We start from the raw sequence: 24796 nt of genomic DNA, 5'->3' as shown, positions 1-24796 counted from the left end.
CACCAAAACATTTATGCATGATGTAATGATGTCAGTCTTGTATCACATCAGTTCATGTCTGTGTGCATTCTCTACAAACAGTGTGTCCAATGAATGCAGTCATTAATAAACAAATATTCACAAGACAAAGACCGAATCAATAAATGTTATTTTTATTTAGTATTGATATTGCATTAATATTTTGTTTGTGCTACAACTCTGGTAATAAGAATAGTGACATTTCACTGCTTTTGGTTGCCACCGTTATAGATAAACGCCTCCAGCTCTGACTGCGCGTGCCCCTGTAGAGCGTGCGGAGGACGTGCAGTGATTCGTGCGGACGTGCAGTGACACTCTATAGGAGCAGTGATTCGCCAAACCTCCCTTATTGCAGTCGCACGGATTTCTTATGATTTTATTTTGTAGTAACGAGTAACGAAGACGCTTAGTGGAAATATAACGGAGTAAAAGTATACATTTTATCTAGGAAATGTAGTGGAGTAAAAGTGAAAGTTGACAAATTTAAATAGCGAAGTAAAGTACAGATACGTGACATTTTTACTTAAGTACGGTAACGAAGTATTTTTACTCCGTTACATTACAACACTGTGCTGGGCACAACATGGCATCATAGCAGTACTGTTTCACATTCAGTAAAATAACGGTCAAGCATTAACTCGAGATATTTATTTTTAGAAAACTCGCTCTGACGGTCCTTTTGTGCGTGTGTGTGTGTTTGTGTACCTGGATCTGCTGTGTAGTGGCAGACTTCTGTGCCGGGGCAGAGAGAGAAGTGAAGAACTGAGTCTTAATGCCCGGCTGCAGCTGTGTGGTTGTGTACGTCACCTTCTGTGGGCCCTGAGCCGCCTGCTGAGTGGCCAACTGTATTACACGGACCGAAAAGAGACCAAAACATGATTACACCTGCAACGTGTAACGCATAGTGTCTTGCATAGTGTTCGAGAATTTTGGGATTATTCCAGTGTCTTGTCAAGCAGAGACTGGCAACCTTACAGAATAAAAGTCCTGACTGTTACATTATTGTCGCCTTTTGGATTCTTTCAGTAGTTTTTTAAGGCACAAATTAGTGAGATAAACTTATTTATACCTCATCGAGGAAGTAAACGTTAGTGTGTGTGTGTGTGTGTGTGCGTGCCTGTTACCTTCTGCTGTACTGCGGCCTGCGTCTGTTGAGGTTGTGCTACTTTCTGTTGTGGTGCCGCCTGCTGCTTCTGTCGCTGCAACAACTGCTGAACCTGGAATGAACCTACCACAGGCCCAACGGACACTGACACACGCACACACACACACACACACACTTCATTCTCCTGAAACTCGCACCCTCGTCCTCACAGCAACCTCTAACACGGTGTGACACACGTGTTTATACGGGATGTATGAGCTGCTCGGTGTGAGACGCTCCATGTGAATGACGTGTACCATGCACTAGTTAGTACCTGTTTTCTGGGGCTGTCCTATAGCCACGCTGATTCCAGCGACGGTCACCGGCAGCGTCGTGACTCCGGTGGAAGACACCACGGCTGGAACGGACACCACCGGAGGAGGTTTGGTCAGAGTCACCTGGGCCGTCTGCCCCGCCTGAGCTGTGATGGTGCCCGAAGCCGGGACTCGCGTCTGATACACAAGCACACGAGTGAGATGTGATCTTTGTGACACATTTACGTGCTGCTCACACTTTTTACAGCCGTTTACCAGAGTTGCCATTTCAAGATCTAAGATTGTTCTTCCTCCATGACAGGCTTTTTTTTTGTGTGTGTGTGTGTGTGTGTGTGTGTGTGTGTGTATAAAAGAGTGTGCATGAGAGAAAGGAGCTCACCAGTCTAGCCACCTGCAGACTAGGGGCCGTGGTCCCCGTGAGCACGGCACCAGGTCTGGGCACGGCGGCCACCGGAGTGAGCTGCGTGCTGGTCTGCGGTGTCGGAGCGGCCTGGACCTGCTGGGTAACGGTGGACTGCTGTCCCTGAGCAGCTACTACCTGCAGCTTCTGCTTATGAATCTTCAAGAGAGAAAAACACAGACATTATAGTGCAGCATTACACGGGACTTATTTCTGTCCAAATGTGAACCCAAGCAAGCAATTTAAGATGCTGTCATTAAAAAAATTCCCATCTGTTTACAGTTTACAAATTACTGTATGTTTGTCTTTTTGGCTCTAATGAATGTGCGCTAAATCGGACTGACATGAACGCACACAGCCAGCGAGCTCTGATGTTGTGTGCTACAGCCAAAGCTGCTGACTTTAACATTGTGTGAAAAGCAAAGCAGCCGTTCAGCAAATCTCGGATCGCATCAGACTTCCTGCAATGATCACGACCGCACGAGTTTCAGACTGCCAGCAAGTAGAGCAACGTCAGCAAATTGCTTGAATGCAGCTACTAGACAGGTGTGTGTGTGTGTGTGTGGGTACCTGCTGTGGTTTGTTCACTGCTTTTATCTGAGGAGAACCAGCCTGCTGCTGCTGCTGTGGTTGCTGCTGTTGGAGCTGCTGCTGCTGCCTAATGATCTGCAGTTGAGCCTGAGTGATCGGCTTCCCCTGGGACAACCCTGCTTAAGGAAGAAAAAAAAAAAGAAAAGTCAGTGGTTGTTTAAAGAGTCAAAATTCTACATAAGTAATAAAACACTTCTGTTTTGTGCTGCTTAAGGAAAATAATCAGTGTTACGGCGGTGTGATGTGTAAATAATCTAATCTGATGTTACTCTTACTACCCTGAAGATGATTCTGTTCCACTTCTGACATGAAATATGTTAGGTGTGTGTACAGGGTGTGTGTGTGTGTGTGTGTCGTACCCTGAGCGACGAGCGAGCGTGCCTGTGACACCGGAGTCAGACTCGAGGACACCACAGCCGAGGCGGTCACCGGGGTTACGGCACGGACACCCTGGCTGGTCGCTATGGCCACAACTTCAGCCGAGGTGGCAGCGGGGACAGAAGCGACAGCCCTCTGCTGGTTGTGAACCACCTGAGCTGTTGCAGCACCTGTGACCTGGGGGCAGAAACCGATGATTAAACTGTTAACCCTATACATAAACGTGCGGCTCGAATCAGCTTCGCTTCCATTTATAGACGTGTGTTTCAGCGTTCCATTTCTGAACCATGTTTACTAAAGTGTGGGCCCACAATGACAACAGCACCCTGTGTCATGTTACTCCAGCTCTAACCTGTCTTCTATATCTATACAGGAGATGCTCTGAGAGAGAGAGGCAGAGAGAGAGAGAGAGAGAGAGACAGACAGACAGAAGGACAGACAGACAGACTTACAGCTAAAGCTCCAGAAATGACGGGAGAAGCGAGCCGCTTGTTTCCCTGAAACTGGCCTGGAGATACGCTGGCTACGGTGTTCACGATCACGTTCCCTCCCACTGCAGCTGCTAAGTGAGGGAGAAAGATCATCATCATCATCATCATCAAATCATAGGGAGTAACACCACTGAAAGATGCGCCTGAGGCAGTAAATGATACCTGTCTGAATGCCTGTGTTAGTAGCTGCGGTCTTGATGGTTCCAGTCTGGAGGTGGAACAAAAAAAAAAAAAAGAAAACAGGTTTCTAAATACTCTAAATATAGATAGATAAATAAATAAGTTTAGAACGCTATAAATGTGGGGAAATGGTAGGGACGATTCTGACCAGCACGGCGGTGTTCGGGACTGCGGAAGCTCCTTGCTGGGTTCCCTGAGGAACTCCAGTGGCCTGTAGACCGGCAGGAGCAGCCTGTGGCTGGGCTTGAGGCTGAGTGGTTGCCCCTGGAGTCCCTGGGGTCGCTCCTGCTGTCTGCTGCTGAGCTAACTGCTGAGCCCTCTGCTGCTCTGCCAGAGCCTGGGGATGATAAAGAGCGAGAGAGAGAGAGAGAGAGAGAGAGAAAGGGGGAGGGAGAGAGAGAGAGAGAGAAAGAGAGGGAGATAGAGAGTGAAAGAAAGACAGCGAGGGGGAGAGAGAGAAAGGGAGGGAGACAGAGAGCGAGACAAAGAGAGATACAGAGAGAGAGAGAGAGAAAGAGAGAGAGAGCAAGGGAACGTCTCTTTATGCCTTCTATAATGTCTGTGATGATTTGTTTTTGAGGAAGTTCCACACCGTTAAATGACCCATTTATTAATATCAAACCCTGTGTAATACAAACAAATACTGAACTATGGGGAATGACATCATGTAAATATTACCGCCAATATAACAGCCGAGAAACCGTCATGTCCTCCAGGGCTGTACTGTTACTAATAATACTAGTAATTATACTATAAATAAGGCCTCAGAAATCTCACCTTCTTCTCTTTAGCGATCCTCTCTGCTCTCTGAGAGGCCACCTGGATAGGAGGCAGGGGTTTATCATAGCTGATCCCACTGTGGAATCATGTCAAACACACAAACCATCGTCTACATTAGTAGATGAAACAGATGATGCAAAATGTCCAATGATGCATAAAATAAAGCACTTCTTATAAGCTGCATCTTATAATCCAAACCCAGAGGGAAGTTCAGCATCTGGGGGGGGAAAAAAACATTAATCCCCATTAGAGAAAAATTTTACCTTTCAGCCAAGACAGAAGCATGTTTAGGGTTCTTCTGGAACGGATTCAGTCCCAGCCTGAAAAAGGGAAAAAAGACTAATACAGAAAACAGCAAGGTGACTCGAAACCTATTCTCGCTTTGCGTATGGACTTCACGCGTCTTACAGAGGTTTTATCGGAGGACTCCTCTTGCTGGCGATGATCTTCATGAGCTCGAAGCGGTTGTTGTAGAGCTGGATCTGGGTGGCGTTGTCGTCCTGGGTGTAGATCTGACACGTGCGCAGCGGGCGGCTGTTCTTCGTCTGTAAATAAGTGGGAGAGAAAAAGGTCACACCGTGGAGTTTAAGCATCGATCAGAAGGAATGCCGTGTCCGTCATCTTACCTTATAGGTGCTCTTGGTCTTCTTCTTGGGATTAGCTTCGTAAATTAACTGCAAGACGAGACGGTTGTGATTCGATTCGGAGAGGAATACGCGGGACATGTAGAGTAACAATAACAACAATAATAATAATAATAATAATAATAATCATCATCAATAATCTGTTACATTAACGATGTGTGATGACGTGCACATGGTTTCAGACGCACCTTGCCCTCCTCGCGGGGGATGATGACGTTCTCGTAGCGGCTGCGGCACTGTTTCGGCGAGCGGTAGATCCTGCTGCAGGAGCTGACCACGTCGCTCACCAGGTCCCAGTTCGGTGTGTGAGCCGGTGACACGATGGTCAGGTTCAGAGGGAGCTCGAGTAGCTGTTTCACAGCCTGGAAAACACAGAGAGAGAGAGAGAGAGAGAGAGAGAGAGAGAGAGAGAGAGAGAGAGAGAGAGAGAGAGAGAGAGTGTGAGACAGAGAAAGACAGAGAGAGAGAGAGAGAGAGAGAGAGAGAGAGAGCGAGAGAGAGAGTTAGAGAATGTGAGACAGAGAAAGACATAGAGCGAGAGAGAGAGAGAGAGACAGAGAGAGAGAGAGAGCAAGCACATGGGTGTCTGAGCAATTGAGTGTATGTGTTTGCAATAGTAAACATTTCCTGCAGCAGAGCCCAGTCTTCACTGAAGAGAAGACTCTGGATTGTCCTGTGCTGTGTGTGTGTGTGTGTGTGTGTGTGTGTGTGTGTGTGTGTGTGTGTGTGTGTGTGTGTGTGTGTGTGTAATTCTGTATGCGTACCTGCAGCAGAGCCCAGTCTTCACTGATGAGCCACTCTGGATTGTCCTGTCCCGGCTCCATGGTGGGTTTGACCAGCGAGGGCAGCGGCTTGGCGAACGGAGCCTGCTGCTTCAGAGAGAAGTTCTTCTTCTGGTCCTTTCCTTCTCGCCGCACCTTCAACATGCTCGCCTTATCGAAGAGCGACCGCGGTGGGATCACCGTCTCACCGTGACCCTTCTTCTTCTTACGGCCCATGGCTGTGGAAACATCACAACGACAACCTGGTTATTTACTTTACAAAGTATTATATATTTACATATTTCCTTTCTTCAAGTCATGGCTGATTTCCTACATGACGGGTCCATCTTGGGTCTCTTGTGCTCCTTCCGGATGTACACCGGGGGCAGTTTAGACTCAGGCATGGGGGCGGAGTCATACATCAGGCAGATGACGGAGTCGATGTAGATGTCGTTATCGTCTTGAGGTGGCGTCGGTGGCGTCCACAGCTACGGCAGGAAGAGACACACGAGATCTTTGTATCACTACAGAACACGTTTAAATCCTGTGAAACCCTGCGGTACAATACAAGCAGCGTCATTTTACCGGCATGATTTCTGTCTGACCGTCTGTAGACTCGAACACGTACTCCTACAGGAGAGAAGATAAAGATAAACCAACGCTTAAGCACCAAAAGACGGTGGAATACTTATAGGTCCTTATACGCTGACTACATGTGACAGTGTACCATGTTGTAGGCATCCTCTCTGGTGTAGGTGAAGAGATCTTCCTCGTCCTCTAGCGCGGCCTGCTCCTGTTCTTCACGCTTTCGCTTCTGCTGCTGCCGCATCTCCCAGACTCGTTTAGAAGCTTCGGTGCGTTCCTAAGGCCGTGAACGAGACGCGACGTGATGACGAGTTTGGTTATTTTTCTATTAAAGTGAGTCTTCGATTTCTTTCTTACCTTAGCGACGGCCTCGTCGTTAGCGACGTGAAGATACTCCAGGCAATGAAGCGCGTATCTCTCGATAGGAGTCAGCTACAGCGAACATAAAGACAAGTTAAACTTCATGAGGACGGATATCTACGAGCCTTCACGACCTCTTAATGACCTGTCGCTGTTTACCTGCTCTACGACAGACGCCAGCTCCTCTAGCTGAGACGCCTCCTCGGTCACCTCGCCCTCTTCCTCGTCCTGCTCCGTTTGTTTCTCTCCTTTCGCTAGCACTTTCTGCTCCGTTCTGTGCTCTGGGTGAAGCGTGTGCAGCGTGATAGTGTTGAGGGCCTGGATGTACGGCCTGGCTACGTGCGGAGGGATGGATTCCGACGGTGACGGTTCCTGGTGGAGTACGACAAACTCCTCTACCTTCTCTCCAGATCCAGCTTCTACCTCAAACAGGTCCTGGATGGTGCGCTGGACACACACACAAAACAAAAAACAGAGACACGAGTAAGTTAAGAAAACAGAGCAGATGGACGGATAAGCGAACCGGCTTGGTGTACAGTGTCCTGTGTGTACCTGTGTGAGGAAAGCGAGTGTGTAGTCTGTGCCTTGAGCTGCCACTTCCCTGATCAGGTCCTTAGTGCCGTTCTTCAGTAGTTTCTCCTCTATCGAGTTTCCACTTTCCAGCCTGAAGTGAACCAACATATAAACGGTTACGTTTCTAAGTTTATCCCTGTATTTATTTTGTTCTGAACCCCAGACATCTTTTTTGCTATTTAACGGTTCCTCTCTGCTAAACACGGACCTGTAGATGTGGATGTCTTTAGAGCGTCCGACCCTGTCGCACCATTCTTGCGTCCGGGCGTCCATGCTGGGGTTGAGATCCGTGTCGTAGAACACGACCGTGTCCGCGTCGAACACGTGACCCACGGCGGAGCAGCACCGGTTGGTCAGGATGGCGCAGAAAAACTGTCTGTTGCAGTTGAACACCTTTATCTGATCCTGAGGAATGGGCGTAATAGATAAAAGGTGATTGAATGCAGCGAACAGAAGACGACTCTCTCCTCACACTTTTTACGATCTCTAACGTCCGTGTACCTGTCTTTCGTGATGGGACAGGCTCTCGTCCAGGCGGACGAATGTAAAATGACGCCGGTCCAGAAAAGCCTCCAGAATGTCCAGCATGCTGGCCATCTGAGTGAAGATAAGAACTCTCCTGCCCTCTGACTTGAGTTTGTGCAGCAGGATCGACAATGCCTCCAACTTGCCTACACACACACAGACACACAGACACAGACACAGACACAGACACACACACACGTTCATATAGAAAGTCCTGGAACCTAAGTAACATTTAATAGGTTCACCTGATGTTATAATTACAGCTTGTGCTACTCGTTTGGAACCCAGATTAATTAGCATGAACATTTCACAGGCAAAAAAAAAATTCCCCACGTAAAACAGTTCTCCTGAGAGCCATCATACAGCTACATTAAAATGTTTATGACCTATAGTCTGCATTAACACACTAGCTGCCATGTTTTAGCTGAACGGAGACGTGGGACTGTGCAGCACACCTGAGCTAAGTAGGCTAAGCTACCCGGACAACACAGGCTTATGAGTAGCTATGCTTTCTAGGAAATCTCTTTGCACTATCTGATTGCACGTGCTGCTCGTTTACGAGATCGATAAAGTAGCTATCTATATAAAGGACAAATAATCGTCTGAGGTTAATCCGAACTTTCGTGCCATGACGTGAAACGGAGTCCAACCTGAGTCCATTTCCAGCAGGTGTTTGTCAGGAAGCTCAAACAAAGTCGGGCAGGACAGAGCGCGGATCTCAGAGTTAAAAGGGGCGGAGACTTCCCGAAGCTGCCGCACGAACGCCTTCTGCTTCAGACTGTACGGCGGCGGTGGGTCGGCTGCGTAAAGCTGAGGGGGCGGAGCTACAGCGGTAGGAAGGATACACGACAGCCTGCGAGGAGAGGTTCGATTTAAGATGTAGCAAATGAAACAAAAATGCAAAAGTGCTCTGTGATACCGTGCCGTGTGACACACCTTTTGACAAGGCTGTCTCCTTCCTGTAATCTGTCTGTATGGGACTGAAGAGCTGAGCGAAGTGAGTCTGTTGTGTAAACACTGTTCTGTTGTGCTTTCAGACAGGCGTCTCTGCCCACCCAGGTCCAGCGGGAGTGCAGGGGCGCACAGAGAGGAGGAGGAGCGCGTCCCCTGGTCACGGAGCAAGTCTCGATGAGGTCTGCACCGTACAGGACAGAACGCTGAACACGTCGCTCGTTAACGCCGAACAGACGCGTTAGACGCTCCTTCAGCTGCCTGTTTTTCTCCTCGCTTGACTCCTGATAAAAGAAAGCAGATCCATTAATGGAGCGAACACACCAAGGTGCACCACGGACTGAGCGTTTGACCCGAAGTGACCGGTTTGTTTAGTTTGTATCTCATGAGGAAGGAAGAAAAGCTCTCACTCACCTGTGGTGCAGCATTAGTGGAGGGCTTTGCATTGCTCCTGGCATCAGAACTTGAAGCCGTATCACCAGCAGCCACGGCGACTGATTTGCAGAGAACTAACGTCAGATCGAAACAAACAAAAAATAAAAATCTGATATAAATGTAAGTGAGGTTTCTCACCCTGTGGAGGTGCAGGGGTGGGTGGAGGGAGCGCAGGAGGACCTGTGGAGTTCTGAACAGGAACTGGCTGCGGCATCGGCTGCATCACCAAGGGACCCGGGGGCCTGAGGATCGGCTGTCCTGGGGTCGAGACGATCTGCAGAATGTTTCCTACAGAACCAAGAGAGTTGAAAACTAAATACTTAGACAGAAGGATGTCTAATGAAAGACGTGAGAAAGATAGAGGAAAAGGAAAAGGAAAAAAAGCAGGTCCCCCCCCCAGAGACACACATATTCAAACACACAGACATACATATACACACACGCACACAGGCACACACACACGCACACACACACAGGCACACACACACACACACAGGCACACACACACACACAGGCACACGCACACACACGGGCACACGCACACACACGGGCACACGCACACACACGGGCACACGCACACACACGGGCACACGCACACAGGCACACAGGCACACACGCACACACACACAGGCACACACGCACACAGGCACACACGCACACAGGCACACACGCACACAGGCACACACTCACACAGGCACACACGCACACACACACAGGCACACACGCACACAGGCACACACGCGCACAGGCACACACGCACAGGCACACACGCACAGGCACACACGCACAGGCACACACGCACAGGCGCACGCACACAGGCGCACGCACACACAGGGGTACACACAGGGGCACACACAGGGGCACACACAGGGGCACACACACACAGACACACACACACAGACACACACACACAGACACACACACACAGACACACACACACAGACACAGACACACACACACAGACACACACACACACAGACACACACACACACAGACACACACACACACAGACACACACACACACAGACACACACACACTTTTGCTTTACTTTATAAAAATGCCATACAGCTAGCCTGTAAACAATCTTAACTAACTTTTACACTGAAAAGATTCTAAAGGAAACAGACCAAAAGAAATAAATAATTAAAAGCAGCCACAACCGATAAACGCGTGTCCCCTGTTCGTTTCGCAGTGCATATGTGCAATGTCTTCATTACGCAAGATTTCTCCCACGTGCGCTGTATAAAAGTCAGATGCTATCGTTTAGCTGCACATAAGGCCATTATTTCACTGCCTGGGCTTTTGTGATGTGTAGATTTGTTGTTGTTTAAGGCTGCTTTGGGATGCTGAAAGCTCCTCTACAGGATTAGATAAATAAAGCCACCCTCAGTCCTTCCCAACTGAAAAAATAAAGCCATGGAGTCATTATACAATGGAAACGTCTGGTTGTTCTGCCTCCTAATGCCCCAGGTGGAAGAAAAGCAGAGCAGTGCCTCCTAATTCCCCGATACGTGGAGGGTGTTGAGAGAAGGAACAGGAACACGGGGGACACATCGTGACAGTACCTTGGAGCTGAAGAGGCTGTCCTGTGGTGAGCTGACGCAGCTGGCTGGGTGACAACGTGAACTTATTGCCCTGAAACTGCAGTGTGACCGGGGTCTCGGTTTGTGCTATCCGACTCTGAGACGCCAACTGGGCCACTTTCACCACGTCTCCGCCTGTAAAACAGCACAAACACACACAGATGGACGACTTAGTTTTGTTAGTAACGGATCTGAAATGCCTTTAAGCTTCATTAAACACTGTATCCAAGGGGCCAAGTATATTTATTTAGACCTTAAAGTATCTCAAACCAGAGTCCTGCAGGACTTTCAGTCCCAGCTGTAAGATTTATATCAACACACCTGCTTTAACGTCTGGTTGTTTTCTATAGTGACGACTTGTATATTTATCGTGTATTTAAGTGGATGTTATCAATATTCAGATATAAAAAAAAGTGTATCTACAGTGACTGTGCTAACAAGTAAAGCAGGGACTTCTCATCCAAGAAAATCTTCAGGACTTCGGGGTGTGTGTGTGTGTAAGAGTATGTGTTTGTGTGTGAGAGAGTATGTGTGTGTGAGAGTGTGTGTGTGTGAGTGTGTGAGAGTGAGCATGTGTGTATGTATGTATGTGTGTGTGAGAGAGTGTGTGTGTGCGTGAGAGTGAGTGTATGTATGTATGTGTGTATGTATGTGTGTGTGTGTGTGTGTGTGAGAATGTGTGAGTGCGTGTGTGTGAGAGAGAGTGTGTGTGTGTGTGTTAGTATGTATGTATGTATATGTGTATGTGTGAGAATGTGTGTGTGTGTGTGTGTGTGTGTGTGTGAATGTGTGTGAGAATGTGTGTATGTATGTGTGTGTGAATGTGTGTGTGTGTGTGTGTGTGTGTGTGTGTGTGTGTGTGTGTGTGAGAGAATGTGTGTGAGTGTGTGCGTTCCCTCTTTAAGTCTTTACGTATTGGTGTAATATAAGAAGATGGACATAATGAACACTAAATGGTTTTATTTCTTGCTTTACCCATAAAAACACCAATATGTCCTAATTAAACACTTAGTGTGGTTTAGTATCTGCTGCTTTTGTGTGATGTCCGAAAGAAACAAACATCGATCAACGTTGAGCATAAACTTAAACACGTCCTGCAAACTTCCCATAAAGTGTTTCGTTTATCGAACGGTGGTTTGGTTCCAAGGATCTAACAAAGACAACTGAAAAAAAAAGGGATGCAAAAAGAGTTGAGAAAGTGAAAGATAAAAGAAGGTGCAGGGTGAAGGGAGCCATGCTCACGTGCACTGGTAGCTGGAGGAGGATACTGGAAGAAAACGTGTGAACAAAGAAGAAAAAAGGGGGCCGGAAGAGCAAAGCTACTCGGTGCAGGATCCTTGAACTGAGCTGGATAAAGAAGAGGATTAGTTTGTGAACAGAAGATCTGGTGCTGAAGAGGAGAGGAAAGCTAAAAGGGTTGGGGAAAAGTAATTAACCCAAAGAGAAAGAGAGACCGGGAGAGAGGGCGATGGGGAGAGAGAGAGAGAGAGACGGGGGAGAGAGAAACAGGGAGAGAGGGAGAGAGGGACATATGACAGGAGAGAGAGAGAGACAGAAAGAGAGAGACAGGGGAGAGAGAGATGGGGGAGAGAAACAGAAAGAGAGAGACAGGGGAGAGGTAGAAAGAGAGAAAGAGAGAGAGACAGGGGAGAGAGACAGAAAGAGCGAGAGAGAGAGAGAGACAGAAAGAGAGAGAGAGACAAAGAGAGACGAAAAGAGAAAGACGGGGAGAGAGACAGAGGGAGAGAGACAGAGGGAGAGAAACAGAGAGAGAGACAGAGAGAGAGAGAGAGAGAGATGGGTAGAGAGACAGAAAGAGACAGACAGAAAAGAGAGAGCTCATTCATGCAGCTGATGTCAGAGTTCGGAGACTTGGACACTTCCCCCACGACTGAGCTGAGATTTATCAGCAGTGTTTTTAGAGTATAAAACTGTAGGAAACGTGACAGCTGCCAAAAAGTGTTTAATAACTGCAGAACAGGCAGAAATTCTAACTAACGACCATAATACAGTCAGATTGATGTGAATCAGACCTGCCAAAGGGGGGAGGAGGGTTTCATCACTTTCTAGTAATTATAAGGCTATTATTAAAATCTCTTATTTTACTGCTCAAACTCTTTACGTCTCGTTTTTCTCTTATAAACTTCGGTAAAAGCTGCTAAGGTTTCTGCGGCTCGTCCCCTGGTGTGCTGGAGGAGACGCTGCTGTGACTGAAAGGCCACTTACTAGGCAAGCGAGCCTGGGCCTGGGAGCTGAGGAGCAGTCTCTGGGGTAGTAGGGAGTGGGTGGATAGAGGCTGAGGAGCAACAGAAGGTCTGGGGGCTACGGCACCCACCCCTGCTACACCTAAAGCCACATGGGTAGACGTGGTAGTGGAGGGAGCAGCTGCAACAGCAAGTCCTGGTGTGCTGCTGGCTGTAGGGTTTAGGGAAGAAGAGACAAAAGTCAGACGGTGTTTCTCCGGCTGGAATAAACAGGGAACAGGTGAATGTTTAATGGCACAGAGCAGAAAAAAAAAAAGGTTTATAAAGCACAGATATTACAGTGGAAGGTAGAAGGGTCGGATCAGGGTGACGGGGGTGAGGGGTGTTGGAGGTCTCCATTTACCATCATTAAGAATTAAAACTTAAGCTCAGATTAAAATTTAAGAGTGAAATCTCTTCTCGAATTCAGTTCTCTTTCCAGATCTTTCTTTCTTTTAAAGCAGGTTTACTCATCATCATCATCATCATCATCATCATCATGGCCATCCCTACAGCCATCGATTCTTAAAGTAATTAACTGCGCACACAGCCGGCCCTTTTACAGAATGTTCCACAGACATGTCATGGGCAAACAAAACACTGAACACTGTACAGTTTAGTCTTGTCCGGGATTATTCACTGAAATCCCAGTGGAACGCTTATGTGGTCCAGGTACATCCTGTAAAAGCTTCGGTAGAAATAATAAACACTACAGCGGTCTAGTTAAAACAGGGAGGAAAGCACACACGGAATAAACAGCAGTATAAATACGTGTTGGAAAGAAAAGCGTTTAAAAACTATAGTAATATTTATTATATAAACGACCGGCTCACGCTGTTAAAGTAAAGGTCTTACCCTGAGCGGATGAGGTGGTGGTAATAGGGGATTTGCCCCTGGCCTGGGTGTTCTGAGCAACAGCAGTAGGGGTAGAAGTGGTGGTGGGGGTAGCAGTGGTGGTAGCGGCGGAACGCTGGCCTTGTGAAGTGCTGACCAGGGGCACGAGACGCCCCTCGGGTTTCGTCCCGTACTGCACTGGTTGGAACAACCTGAAAGGCACGAAACACACGGTACTTACTGTGACGTAATCATGCGTCGACACGCAAAGTCATGAGGGAAGGGAGAGAGGACGAAAGGGTGTGAGAGAGAGAGAGAGAGAAAACGAAAGAGCATGCGAGAGAGAGAGAGAGAAGGAAAGAGCGAGAGAGAGAGAAGGAAAGCGCGAGAGAGAACAAGAGAGAGAGAGATAGAACAAAAGAGCACGAGAGATAATGGAAGAGAGAGAGAGAGAATGGAAGAGAGAGAGAGAACAAAAGAGCGAGAGACAGAACGAAAGAGCGAGAGACAGGACGAAAGAGCGAGAGAACGAAAGAGCGAGAGAACGAAAGAGCGAGAGCGAGAGAACGAAAGAGCGAGAGAACGAAAGAGCGAGAGACAGAACAAAAGAGCGAGACAGAGAACGAAAGAGCGAGACAGAACGAAAGAGCGAGACAGAGAACGAAAGAGCGAGACAGAACGAACAAGCGAGAGCAAGAGACAGAGAACGAAAGAGCGAGAGAACAAGCGCGAGAGAGCTAGAACAAAAGAGAGAGAGAGCTAGAACAAAAGATTGCGAGCGAGAACAAAAGAGTGAGAGCAAGAGAACAAAAGAGTGAGAGCAAGAGAACAAAAGAGCGAGAGCAAGAGAACGAAAGAGCGAGAGCAAGAGAACGAAAGAGCGAGAGCAAGAGAACGAAACAGCGAGAGCAAGAGAACGAAAGAGCGAGAGCAAGAGAACGAAAGAGAACAGAAAAAAGTGTGAGAGATGGAGAGAGAAAAACAGAAAAAGTTTTATTTGTTAATTATTTATTTGTTAAATATGTTCTAACTCCTAGAATGTGTGATGAGCGGTTTATTCAGTCAACTTTACTAAACCTGCTGCTTCTAAACAGCACACATTGTTTATCATAATGGTTTTTAACCTCATGGGCTTGATCTTGCACGCTTTGGGTCTGGGGGGAGGGGCGGGTGCGCTGTGGATCTCCTCGATGAGCTGCTGACTGAGTCTGAGTTTGGGAAGAACGTCTGTCGTCTCGAAGCGCGTCAGTCTGCCCTCGTTACCGATCAGGTCGAAAAGGGACAAGTCTACGGTCTGGGACGGGGGGAAAGGGGGGTTTATTTGTGATGACAATAATAAGAACCAAAACAATCATCAAAGCAAGCGGTACATAATGGGACATCCTACACACACACACACACACGCGCACACACACACGCGCACACACACACGCGCACGCACAGACGCGCACGCACAGACGCGCACGCACAGACGCGCACGCGCACACAGACGCACACACAGACGCACACACAGACGCACACACAGACGCACACACACAGACGCACACACACAGACGCACACACACAGACGCACACACACAGACGCACACACACACACACACACACACACACACACACAGACACACACAGACACACACACACAGACAGACACACACACACAGACAGACACACACACAGACAGACACACACACAGACAGACACACACACACAGACACACACACACAGACAGACACACACAGACAGACACACACAGACAGACACACACAGACAGACACACACACAGACAGACACACACACAGACAGACACACACAGACAGACACACACAGACAGACACACACACACAGACAGACACACACACACAGACACACACACAGACACACACACAGACAGACACACACAGACAGACACACACAGACAGACACACACAGACAGACACACACAGACAGACACACACAGACAGACACACACCTTCCACTGGTCCTTCTGCAGAGCTGTGAGCAGTAAAGATGGCGTGTTGTACTGAAGGCTTTGGCATGTGTACGAGCTGGAGGTGTCTCTGATCTGGATCAAATCTGGGTGATTACAGATCCTCTGCAGCTGCATTAGAACCTGGAGCACGCTTACAAAGTGTCCTGTCTTTAGAGCCTCCTGAGCACTACACACACACACACACACACACACACACACGATTTCAATTTAAGACACTTTTAAATAACAGTAACGGTAACTGGACCTGATTTGTTGAACACTTAATATAATAACGTGTTGAGTAATAAAGCTGCAGTAGGTACTGACCTGGTCTGCGTGAGGATGTCCTCGTACATGCTCTTCTGCCTGGCAGAGAGACGGCACTTCAGGATGTGCTCGTACTTCTTAGGCAGCTGCTTCTCCACATCTCTCTTGGAGCGACGGAGGATGAAGGGCTGAATCATCTACGACACAGCGAGAGAAATCCGTTTATCCTTGTTCCCGTGTACACGGACCTTCGCGGTGACGTCTACATCGTAACCATGACAACACACTCTTCGGTCGCAGCTCGAGTAACTCTCGAGCCCAGCATGCTACAGTAACTAGATTTATTATTAATTCAGTAAGAATTAAAGATTAAATATTCGGGTAACTGCTGATAAGGAGGCTGTTGGAGGTCTACGGGATCACTTTGAAGAGAGAATAACAGAATTTGAGCTAGTTGTGTGACGACCATATGCAGAATCGGTTAAAGCGAAACCATTAAATCCCTGTTATATTCTCTCACTAAGACGACGCAATTCTTAGTTTTTGCTTGTCACAAAAAATGTGACTGGAACGTACATATATGTGTGTGTTTGTGTGTATATGGTGTGTGTGTGTATATGGTGTGTGTGGATATGGTGTGTATATATAGTGTGTGTGTGCGCTTGTGTGTATATGGTGTGCGTGTATATGGTGTGGGTATATAGAGTGTGTGCGCGTGTGTGTGTGTTTATGGTGTGTGTGTTCGTGTGTATATGGTGTGTGTATATGGTGTGTGTATATAGAGTGTGTGCGCGTGTGTGTGTGTTTATGGTGTGTGCGTTTATGGTGTGTGTGTATATGGTGTGTGTGCGCGTGTGTGTTTATGGTGTGCGTGTGTGTATGGTGTGCGTGTATATGGTGTGTGTGTGCGCGTGTGTGTATGGTGTGTGTGCGTGTGTGTGTATGGTGTGCGTGTATATGGTGCGTGTGTGCGCGTGTGTGTATATGGTGTGCGTGTGTGTGTATGGTGTACTTGTATATGGTGTGTGTATATAGTGTGTGTGCGCGTGTGTGTTTATGGTGTGTGCGTGTGTATATAGTATGTGTGTGCATGTGTATATGGTGTGTGTGTTATATGGTGTGTGTATATAGTGTGTGCATATGGGGTGCGAGTGTGTGTATATGGTGTGCGTGTGTGTGTATATGGTGTGCGTGTGTGTGTATATGGTGTGCGTGTGTGTGTATATGGTGTGCGTGTGTGTGTATATGGTGTGCGTGTGTGTATATATGGGGTGCGTGTGTGTGTATATATATATGGGGCGTGTGTGTGTGTATATGGTGTGTGTGTATATATGGGGTGTGTGTGTGTGTATATGGGGGTGTGTGCGTGTGTGTATATGGTGTGTGTGTGTATATACGGGGTGTGTGTGTATATGGTGTGTGTGTATATGGTGTGTGTGTGTGTGTATGGGGTGTGTATGGTGTGTGTGTGTGTGTGTGTGTGTACCCTGTATAGTCTGATGACCAGTTTGTGGCAGTAGTCCTGGTTTTGGTCTGTTCCTGGTTGGATGGGAAAGTCCAGGTACGAGCGTGTGATCCCAGGCAGGAGGAAGTGTGTCATGGTCCACATCTCTCGCAGTGTGTTCTTTAGTTGGCTGTTGATCAGCAGGATCCTCTGCTGGCTGAAAGTCAACAAGAATCAACATTAATATTTAACTAACGCACAGAACACGCCACATCACAGCAAAAATCTGGAGATGGCGTATAACCTCCTGAGCTTAAAGATGGTTTCCCAGTGCTTCTCAGTCATGTTCTTGATCAGCTGCACTTCGTCCAGCACCAGGTGCCTCCAGCGCCTCTTCATGAAGTGAGCCTGGTCCTTCAGCAGCAGCTTGTACGACGTGAGGCAAACGTGGAAGCCGTTGGGCTCGGACCACCACTGCAAAGAGATCGGGCCGTAAGGCTGATGTGCTACGAGGTTACACGAGTGCGTGATTAAAAAACAAAACAAAAACAACATCATCTCGATGTTTACCGATCGTTTGTATCTGCGCTCTCTCTTGCTGCCCAAGTACAAAACGATTTTGAGGCCAGGGCACCAACGCTTGAACTCCAGTTCCCAGTTTAGCAACTTGCATGTTCTTACCACCACCAGGTGAGGGCCCCAAATACCTGCAAATAAGGAACACCAGAGAACTTCAGGACTGTGTACCGCACTCAAACTGAGTAAATAAATTCTGTAAATGTATATAAACATCAGGATAAACATTGAATCCACAGATTTGGGTCACATCCAGGTGATCACGGAGTATAAGGATATATAGGTGCTGTGGATTAGATCGACACAGACCTTCATGACAAGCGAGGTGCGCGAGGTAGGCCACGGTCTGGACGGTCTTCCCAAGTCCGGTCTCGTCTGCCAGAATGCCGTTGAGATGTTTCCGGTGCAGGTTAGCCAGCCACTCGACACCCACCTGCTGGTAATCTCTCAGAGTGCCGTGAAGGAGGGAGGGCACCGGAAGACGAGTCTGGAAGGAAATGACCTCTGTTAGAAGACGGTTATCTACGGTAGTATTTCCACTCGAGAACCTTTTTCGAGACACCAGGAAGTGAACTATAGTCGTTCCTGTGACGTTAATAGATGATATCAGATCTTCCGAGTGTTCACTAAGGTTAAACTCACGATGGGTGTTGTCCTAGCGCTGCCTTTAGGTAGGATCAGGTCTGTAGCCCGAGACACTTCTGCTATATCCTTCATGGGTTTGCCGTCGGTTCCTGAGGCGCTGCTGCTCCGTTCGGATCCGTGGTACTGCTCGTCGCTCAGGAGCGTGTCGATGAGAACCGGCTCGTGAGGGCTTCCCAACGGACAACTGTCCCTGTCTAATGTAGCGGAAAAGATTTACAGATTAGATCGGATCGCGTAACAACAGAACATAGATATGTCAAGGCGGGGATGTGGTAGCCTAGTGGTTAAGGTGCTGGGCTACCAATCAGAAGGTTGTGAGTTCAATTCCCCTGTCCACCAAGTTCCCACTGCTGGGCCCCTGAGCAAGACCCTTAACCATCAATTGCTCAGTTGTATAAAAATGAGATAAAAAATGTAAGTCGCTCTGGATATGTGCGTCTGCTAAATGCTGTAAATCTAACGGAAAACGTATTCAAGCAAGCTAATCAGTTCCTCTATCAATATCAAATGCAAAAATAATGGCACCCCCCAGATATCGGTATTATAGCTCACACCCAATATAATTTTGCCCTTTCCCACAACATTAATGTCGTATCATCGATATTATATCTTGCTTCTAGATTTTAAAAAGACAGTATTTTGTGGTTAGACAAATTATAAGTGGTTTAAAGTTTTGCGCAAATACATCAACGAAACGCTGAGTTGTAACGAACTCGGACACAATTTAAAGGCCTCGATTTAGAGCTTTGTTTAAAAATACTAATCCGACGCTGACAGCTTGGACGATCCTAGAGTACAACACACATGATACACGACATTAAGGATATGCGACATCAAGGTGACATGTACAATACATTCGGCGAGTGTGTTTAACGCTCCAGAGCGATTTATTGATTTGAAGTGCAGAAGATAAAAAGTGCCTTCATCTTTCTCCTCGTCCTCACTCTGGCAGGCAGGCTGGGGCCACTCGAATCCCTCAGCATATGCACCGGCGTATTTCTTTACCAGAGTCTCCAGGGGCACCTCGGCTGCAAACAGACCAGAGCAGACCGAATTAAGCAAACAAAACACTACAGCAGACGGACAAACAGCCGCTCTCGCCACGCAGAGACGACGTGAGGAGAATCGGCTTTTTTTTTTAAATCGGATATTCCTGATACGAATCGAACGTCTCAAAAGGAGGAGATTTACGATATTGAGAAAAAGCGCTGTGTAGCTGTGTGAAGGCTGTCACTGACCTTCCTTAGTGAGTTCAACAAGCTCCTCTTTTTGCTCAGCAGCCACTTCCATGGCCTCCTGCTCCTCTATCGTGCTCTCCTCGTCTTCAGCTGTAAAACACACACGTGTACGGTTATAAGCCGGAGTGTCTCTGTATTAAAACGACGACGAGGCGGTGGCTGGATTCTTACCTTCTACGTCCGAAAGAGACTTGCTCGTCTTTCTCTTGCGAGTGCTCACAGACTCCTAAGAAAACAAAACCAAAACAAAAATATATATATAAATATATATGCGACACATAAAAAAAAAAAAGAAAAAGAAAAGAGAGAGAACAGAAAACACTCACCACCACCCTGCTGTCCTTCTCCCCTGAAGCTGGAGCTGCTTTACTGCTCTGTCCTGGATCGATACAATCGATACCGAGCGTCAAAACCCATATACTATATATTTAAGGCTGACTGACACGAGGTGAACGAACACACGGCGCGCTCACCTTTGTTTCCTGATTTCTGTAGCCTGAGTGCTTTCTGTCTTTTGCATAAGATCTCCAGATGGAGCTTGATTTCCACCACCTGAGTCGAACGGAAAATATATATATACACATACAAAACATTCCAAAAGAAATCTTGCGAAAAAGTTTGCACGTGAATGTAAACGAGAAACGACCGTGTAACATCCGTACGTTGCGCGCATGCGTTCGGGATATTTCACCTGTTCGATGTTGGACCAGAAGTAGTCCACTTCGCGTGCGATGACGCCGGCTATGTTTCTCAACCTCAGCTCCTCCTCTGTCTTCTTCCTCTCGTCGGTTTTCCTCGCCTCGACGTGGTAACGAGCGCAAGTGCGAACCAGCTGGAAGAAAGAAAAGACAAAACACATGCAAGGTGGCACAGGGTAATGAAATAATAATAAAAAAAAAGAATTCTAAAGGGTACGTAAACACGAGTGAGTGACAAAGTGCCTGGCACGTATTTTCTATACGCACACGTAACATTATTAGCCTGTAACTCGCTTGTGTAATAAGACTAGGGTAAGAGGTTATTACTCCACACGTTTGTTTGTTTCTTACCTTTTTGGCGGCGGCCATCTTCCAGCGTCTTTCCTGCGCGAAATCGGCAGCCATCCACTGCATCTCCTCCAGCAGGTAGTCCCAGTGCGATTTGGGCCGACTGGCTTCCTGAAGTTTAGGGAGCCGACTAGCAGACCACTGTCCCTCCTTCCTCAGCTCAGCGATGCGCTGGTGCACTTGGTTCTCCTACATGGGAACGGTGACAAGTTGAAGAGCCTGGACGTCTTAACTGATCATGTCAGAACATGGCAGGATTTCCTTGTTGGCTTTCTGAAATATTCTAAAACGGTCTCACCAGTTTAGCCTGCTCTGCCTGCTTGTCCTGAGGGCTCTCCTGGACGTTGTTTACAGCCGAGCCCTGGTTCAGCGTGGAGACCTTCGGCGCCGCGGTGCCGTTAGAGACGGTGAGTTTAGAGTGCAAGGCAGAAGAGAGCACGTGAGGCACAGGAGCCCTGACCGGAGCGGACGGGAGAGGGGAGGGCAAAGAGGATAAAGGTGCGCTGGACATGACGGAGGAGGACGTGGGGTTGGGGATCAGACGCTGAGCCGTCTGGGTCGTCTCCGCTCCAGGCCGGACCAGCGCGACAGTCTTAGGAGAGAGGAGGAAGAATGAAATGAAGACATCTAATTTCAAACAATTATAGTTGGACTTACACCTCCTTGTAAACTGGATTTGCATAAAAGAAATTTGCATAATGAAACCTGATAGGCCCGAATGTTTTATGATGTAATTACAGTCAGATGAATATAAGCCTCTACTCACGGCCTGTCCCGGGTGCACGATCGGCTGCGTTTGCTGCTGCTGCTGCTGTATTTGGAGCTGCATCTGCAGCTGTGGGTGAGGGTTCACCGCAGCCAGCACAGCCGCTGCCCCCTGCAGCTTCACCTGTGGCTGTAGCTGCCCGCCGGGAACCTGGCACTGCTGCTCCAGCACCACAGGCTGAGGCTGGGACAGAGCGAGAGGCAGAGCCGCCATAGGGAGCGCGGCTTGGGGAAGTCGACCCGGCAGCTGGGGCGGAGGAGTGTGAAGGCTGGCAGCGTTCTGCACCGGGGGGCCTTTGGATGGGTCGTACTGCTGCTGGTTCTGGTTCTGCCCCCCTATCTGGACTGCCTGTGGCGTCGGGGGCATTCCACCTGAGAGAGAATGGAGGGAAGATATAGAGAAAGAGAAAGAGAGAGAGGGCAGGATGGAAAAGAAAAAGTGTGGAAGAATAAAATCGGGAAAATGGACAGAGTAGAGGATAGGAAAGTAGGGAACGGTGGAAATAGAGAAACGGAGAGATGGGGAAAACGGGAAGGAAATCAAGAGGGGTAGTAAAGAGAAGATGGACAGATGGAGAGATAACAGAGCAAGAAAGGAAAGAAGGTGACGGTAAAGGAAAGGGTGAAGTACGAGACAGAGGTGAAGAAAAAGTGAAGGAAACAAAAAGAAAGGGGCGAAGAAGTGATGTGCGGAGAAGAGGAAGGTACAGGAGAGTCGCCAGAAGGAGGATAAAACATTGAAAACGAGACAATTTTCAAATATCTGTACAGAATGGTAGAAAAAAAATAAATAAAGCACTAAATAAATTAAAACCTACTAACATTACTATCCTATGGCTTTAAATTAACTTCTAATGAACGTGATGTTAAATGATAACTAAATACTCCGTCTGGGGGAAAAAAAACAAAGAAAAACGACACCTAGGTATTAATGATTACCGAAGAAAAACGAGAGAAGGTCTATGTTTTAAATGTTTAACAAAGAAATCATTCAAATTATAATCAGAAAGAAAAAAAAAAAAACAACAACGAAGTGCTCAGATATGTTCAGTAATCTTGTAATTAAATGATAGAGAAATTGCATGAGATATAAATTTAAACAATTAAGGAAAAAAAAGGATAAGAAGGAAAAAAAAAAGGAAAAGAGGAGAGAATAATAAAAGGAAAGAAAGAAAAGGAAAGGAAAAAATAGAATGCAACTAAGCACAGACACCATAGGATGAGCATGCGTGTTACACCTGGTACATTACAGTGCATTTCGACAGCTTATACAGTACGACGAGAGCAAAGCGGGGTGTAAGAGCAGAATAAAGACAAGGGGACAGATTAGGGCAAAAAGCAGGACAGTGCTGGGCTTAAAAGGGAACGCTTAAAGGAGCACCGACGTCAAGCTAAACTCTACGTCGATTCGCTTCAGCTGCGTTGGGGCCGTTTTAAGCTCCAGAATCGCTTCGGACTCGCTACGTCACCCGGACTGAGGGATGGAGGCCAAGTCGTGACAGAACGCTGAAGAAATCAGGAATGACGGATGGAGAGATGACGAGAGGAACGTCTAGATGATGAGAACCCATGATGCACGTGGACGTGTGCTAATCGACGATGCGATGAGAGGGGGGGGCAGAGCCAGAGACTCTGGGTAGGAAATGTCGGATGAACATGGATTTAAAAAGTAAAAAAAATAAAATAAATAAATAATAATAATAACAAAGTGTCTGAGACTCGGCGTCCGGTGAGCGAGCAGAACGGCGAAGAAGAACAGAAATGATCGGATGATATCAAATCATAAAAGGGAAAGAATGCGAATGCGAGATGTGGTTTCTTCCCTTTCAGTAATCCTGCTCCGTCTCCTGCTGGATCTTCTCGTAGCACTCAAAGAAGCCTGAACTTCCAGTCGGGCAGCTCAAAGGGACTGAATTGAATTTGGGCTCCGAGCCGAAAAAGAATTTGAGATAGAGTACGTTAAATGGCAGAAGGGAAAGGGGGGAGGGGTCATCACTGAGAACTGGGTTGACCTCTGACCTCCAGCAGCGTCTCTAAACCAACGGACACGAGAGTAGTGGAACCGGGCCGGGGGGGAAAAAACACAGCGGCGCTCCTACCTTGCGCTGTCGGCATAAGCTGCTGGAGGGGAACGCCGGGAGATCCTAAAGGAGCTACAACGGGGTGCTGGAATATCATCCCGTGGCGAACCACTTCGATCCGGGACCGCTTAGCCTGATCTGGGATGCAAAACACACAACACCCTCAACACGCAAAAGAAAAAAAAAAAAAAAGAAGGGAGTAGGGGTTTGGATAAAAAGGGGGGAAAAAATGTAGGTTGTTTTTTAAAAAAAAAAAAAGGAGGGGAAAAAAAAAAAAACACGGATAATAATAAAATAAAAAAAAATGAAAGAAAAAACACTTGGCACACAGAAATGACGACTGCACACCAGCGGTTGGACGTTAGGAAGCGGAGCTCCCCCGTTTCATGGGCTTCGAAACACACAGCGCTGGGAAAAGATGCTGAATATTGATTAAGCAGAAGCAAATTTGAGGAGGAAATGAAGGAAAAGAAAAAGAGGGGGAAATAAAGAAGAGGGGGATAAGAAAATAAAAAGATATCCTGCGTCGACGCCGGTCTACCTGCTTGAGCCAAAGCCTGCTGCCGTTTGAAGGCCTCCATGTCCACGGGATTGGAAATGTTCCCACCTGCAGAACCAGGATGAAGCTACAAAGAGGGGAGAAAAAAAAAGGAAAAAAAAAAAGACAGGATGTTAACTAATCCGCGGTCGGAATACGGACGCGTCCGGGTGTCTGTGACGTCGCACCTGAAACTGTGGCTGGGTGGAGAACGCCGCAGACACGTTGGGTGGGAGCTGGGTGGCTATGGCGACGGGCGTCACCGTCTGGCCATCCTTTCCTGTCACTACTTTCACCTGAGTGGTTGTCATAGAAACAGACGTACATGCAACGCTCACACAGTGTCCCTGAAATAAAAATGGCTGCTAAATGAAAAGATCTCACTGAAAGACATTTCACACTGCTGCTGTTCATCTGACACAAACATTGTTAATGTGAGAAAATATTGGCACCAAAAGGAACTAAGAGTGTTTAG

General features: G+C 47.5%; 1 protein-coding gene across 8 annotated transcripts in view; it reads right to left on the bottom strand.

Moving 5' to 3' along the window:
* ep400 (E1A binding protein p400) overlaps positions 1 to 24796 on the bottom strand; it is a 30073-nt gene that overhangs the window by 2739 nt on the left and 2538 nt on the right. The window contains exons 3-52 of one of the 8 annotated variants that reach the window (XM_047822945.1): positions 24510 to 24668; positions 24325 to 24409; positions 23802 to 23921; positions 21704 to 22074; positions 21236 to 21529; positions 20941 to 21126; positions 20583 to 20723; positions 20365 to 20443; positions 20218 to 20270; positions 20063 to 20117; positions 19892 to 19981; positions 19574 to 19681; positions 18651 to 18847; positions 18318 to 18495; positions 18003 to 18139; positions 17737 to 17906; positions 17475 to 17649; positions 16049 to 16185; positions 15722 to 15908; positions 14877 to 15046; positions 13774 to 13964; positions 12902 to 13090; positions 10658 to 10810; positions 9230 to 9379; positions 9071 to 9150; positions 8642 to 8940; positions 8356 to 8558; positions 7682 to 7851; positions 7389 to 7585; positions 7160 to 7271; positions 6767 to 7054; positions 6605 to 6679; positions 6390 to 6524; positions 6248 to 6292; positions 5997 to 6150; positions 5666 to 5901; positions 5090 to 5263; positions 4884 to 4931; positions 4666 to 4802; positions 4521 to 4577; positions 4255 to 4333; positions 3626 to 3814; positions 3460 to 3505; positions 3259 to 3368; positions 2788 to 2983; positions 2408 to 2544; positions 1817 to 1996; positions 1437 to 1614; positions 1143 to 1267; positions 724 to 861 (exon numbers count right to left, since the gene is read on the bottom strand). In XM_047822945.1, coding sequence (XP_047678901.1) covers positions 724 to 861; positions 1143 to 1267; positions 1437 to 1614; positions 1817 to 1996; positions 2408 to 2544; positions 2788 to 2983; positions 3259 to 3368; positions 3460 to 3505; positions 3626 to 3814; positions 4255 to 4333; positions 4521 to 4577; positions 4666 to 4802; positions 4884 to 4931; positions 5090 to 5263; positions 5666 to 5901; positions 5997 to 6150; positions 6248 to 6292; positions 6390 to 6524; positions 6605 to 6679; positions 6767 to 7054; positions 7160 to 7271; positions 7389 to 7585; positions 7682 to 7851; positions 8356 to 8558; positions 8642 to 8940; positions 9071 to 9150; positions 9230 to 9379; positions 10658 to 10810; positions 12902 to 13090; positions 13774 to 13964; positions 14877 to 15046; positions 15722 to 15908; positions 16049 to 16185; positions 17475 to 17649; positions 17737 to 17906; positions 18003 to 18139; positions 18318 to 18495; positions 18651 to 18847; positions 19574 to 19681; positions 19892 to 19981; positions 20063 to 20117; positions 20218 to 20270; positions 20365 to 20443; positions 20583 to 20723; positions 20941 to 21126; positions 21236 to 21529; positions 21704 to 22074; positions 23802 to 23921; positions 24325 to 24409; positions 24510 to 24668 — 7563 coding nt within the window. The remainder of the gene's footprint in view (positions 1 to 723; positions 862 to 1142; positions 1268 to 1436; positions 1615 to 1816; positions 1997 to 2407; positions 2545 to 2787; positions 2984 to 3258; positions 3369 to 3459; positions 3506 to 3625; positions 3815 to 4254; positions 4334 to 4520; positions 4578 to 4665; positions 4803 to 4883; positions 4932 to 5089; positions 5264 to 5665; positions 5902 to 5996; positions 6151 to 6247; positions 6293 to 6389; positions 6525 to 6604; positions 6680 to 6766; positions 7055 to 7159; positions 7272 to 7388; positions 7586 to 7681; positions 7852 to 8355; positions 8559 to 8641; positions 8941 to 9070; positions 9151 to 9229; positions 9380 to 10657; positions 10811 to 12901; positions 13091 to 13773; positions 13965 to 14876; positions 15047 to 15721; positions 15909 to 16048; positions 16186 to 17474; positions 17650 to 17736; positions 17907 to 18002; positions 18140 to 18317; positions 18496 to 18650; positions 18848 to 19573; positions 19682 to 19891; positions 19982 to 20062; positions 20118 to 20217; positions 20271 to 20364; positions 20444 to 20582; positions 20724 to 20940; positions 21127 to 21235; positions 21530 to 21703; positions 22075 to 23801; positions 23922 to 24324; positions 24410 to 24509; positions 24669 to 24796) is intronic. The other 7 variants (XM_047822947.1, XM_047822948.1, XM_047822946.1 and 4 more) reach the window with 7 other exon arrangements.

Source organism: Tachysurus fulvidraco, chromosome 14 (assembly GCF_022655615.1).
Source record: "Tachysurus fulvidraco isolate hzauxx_2018 chromosome 14, HZAU_PFXX_2.0, whole genome shotgun sequence".
NCBI lineage: Eukaryota > Metazoa > Chordata > Actinopteri > Siluriformes > Bagridae > Tachysurus > Tachysurus fulvidraco.
The sequence above is the reverse complement of the archived record's forward strand: the minus strand, read 5'-3'. Positions and strand labels throughout refer to the sequence as shown.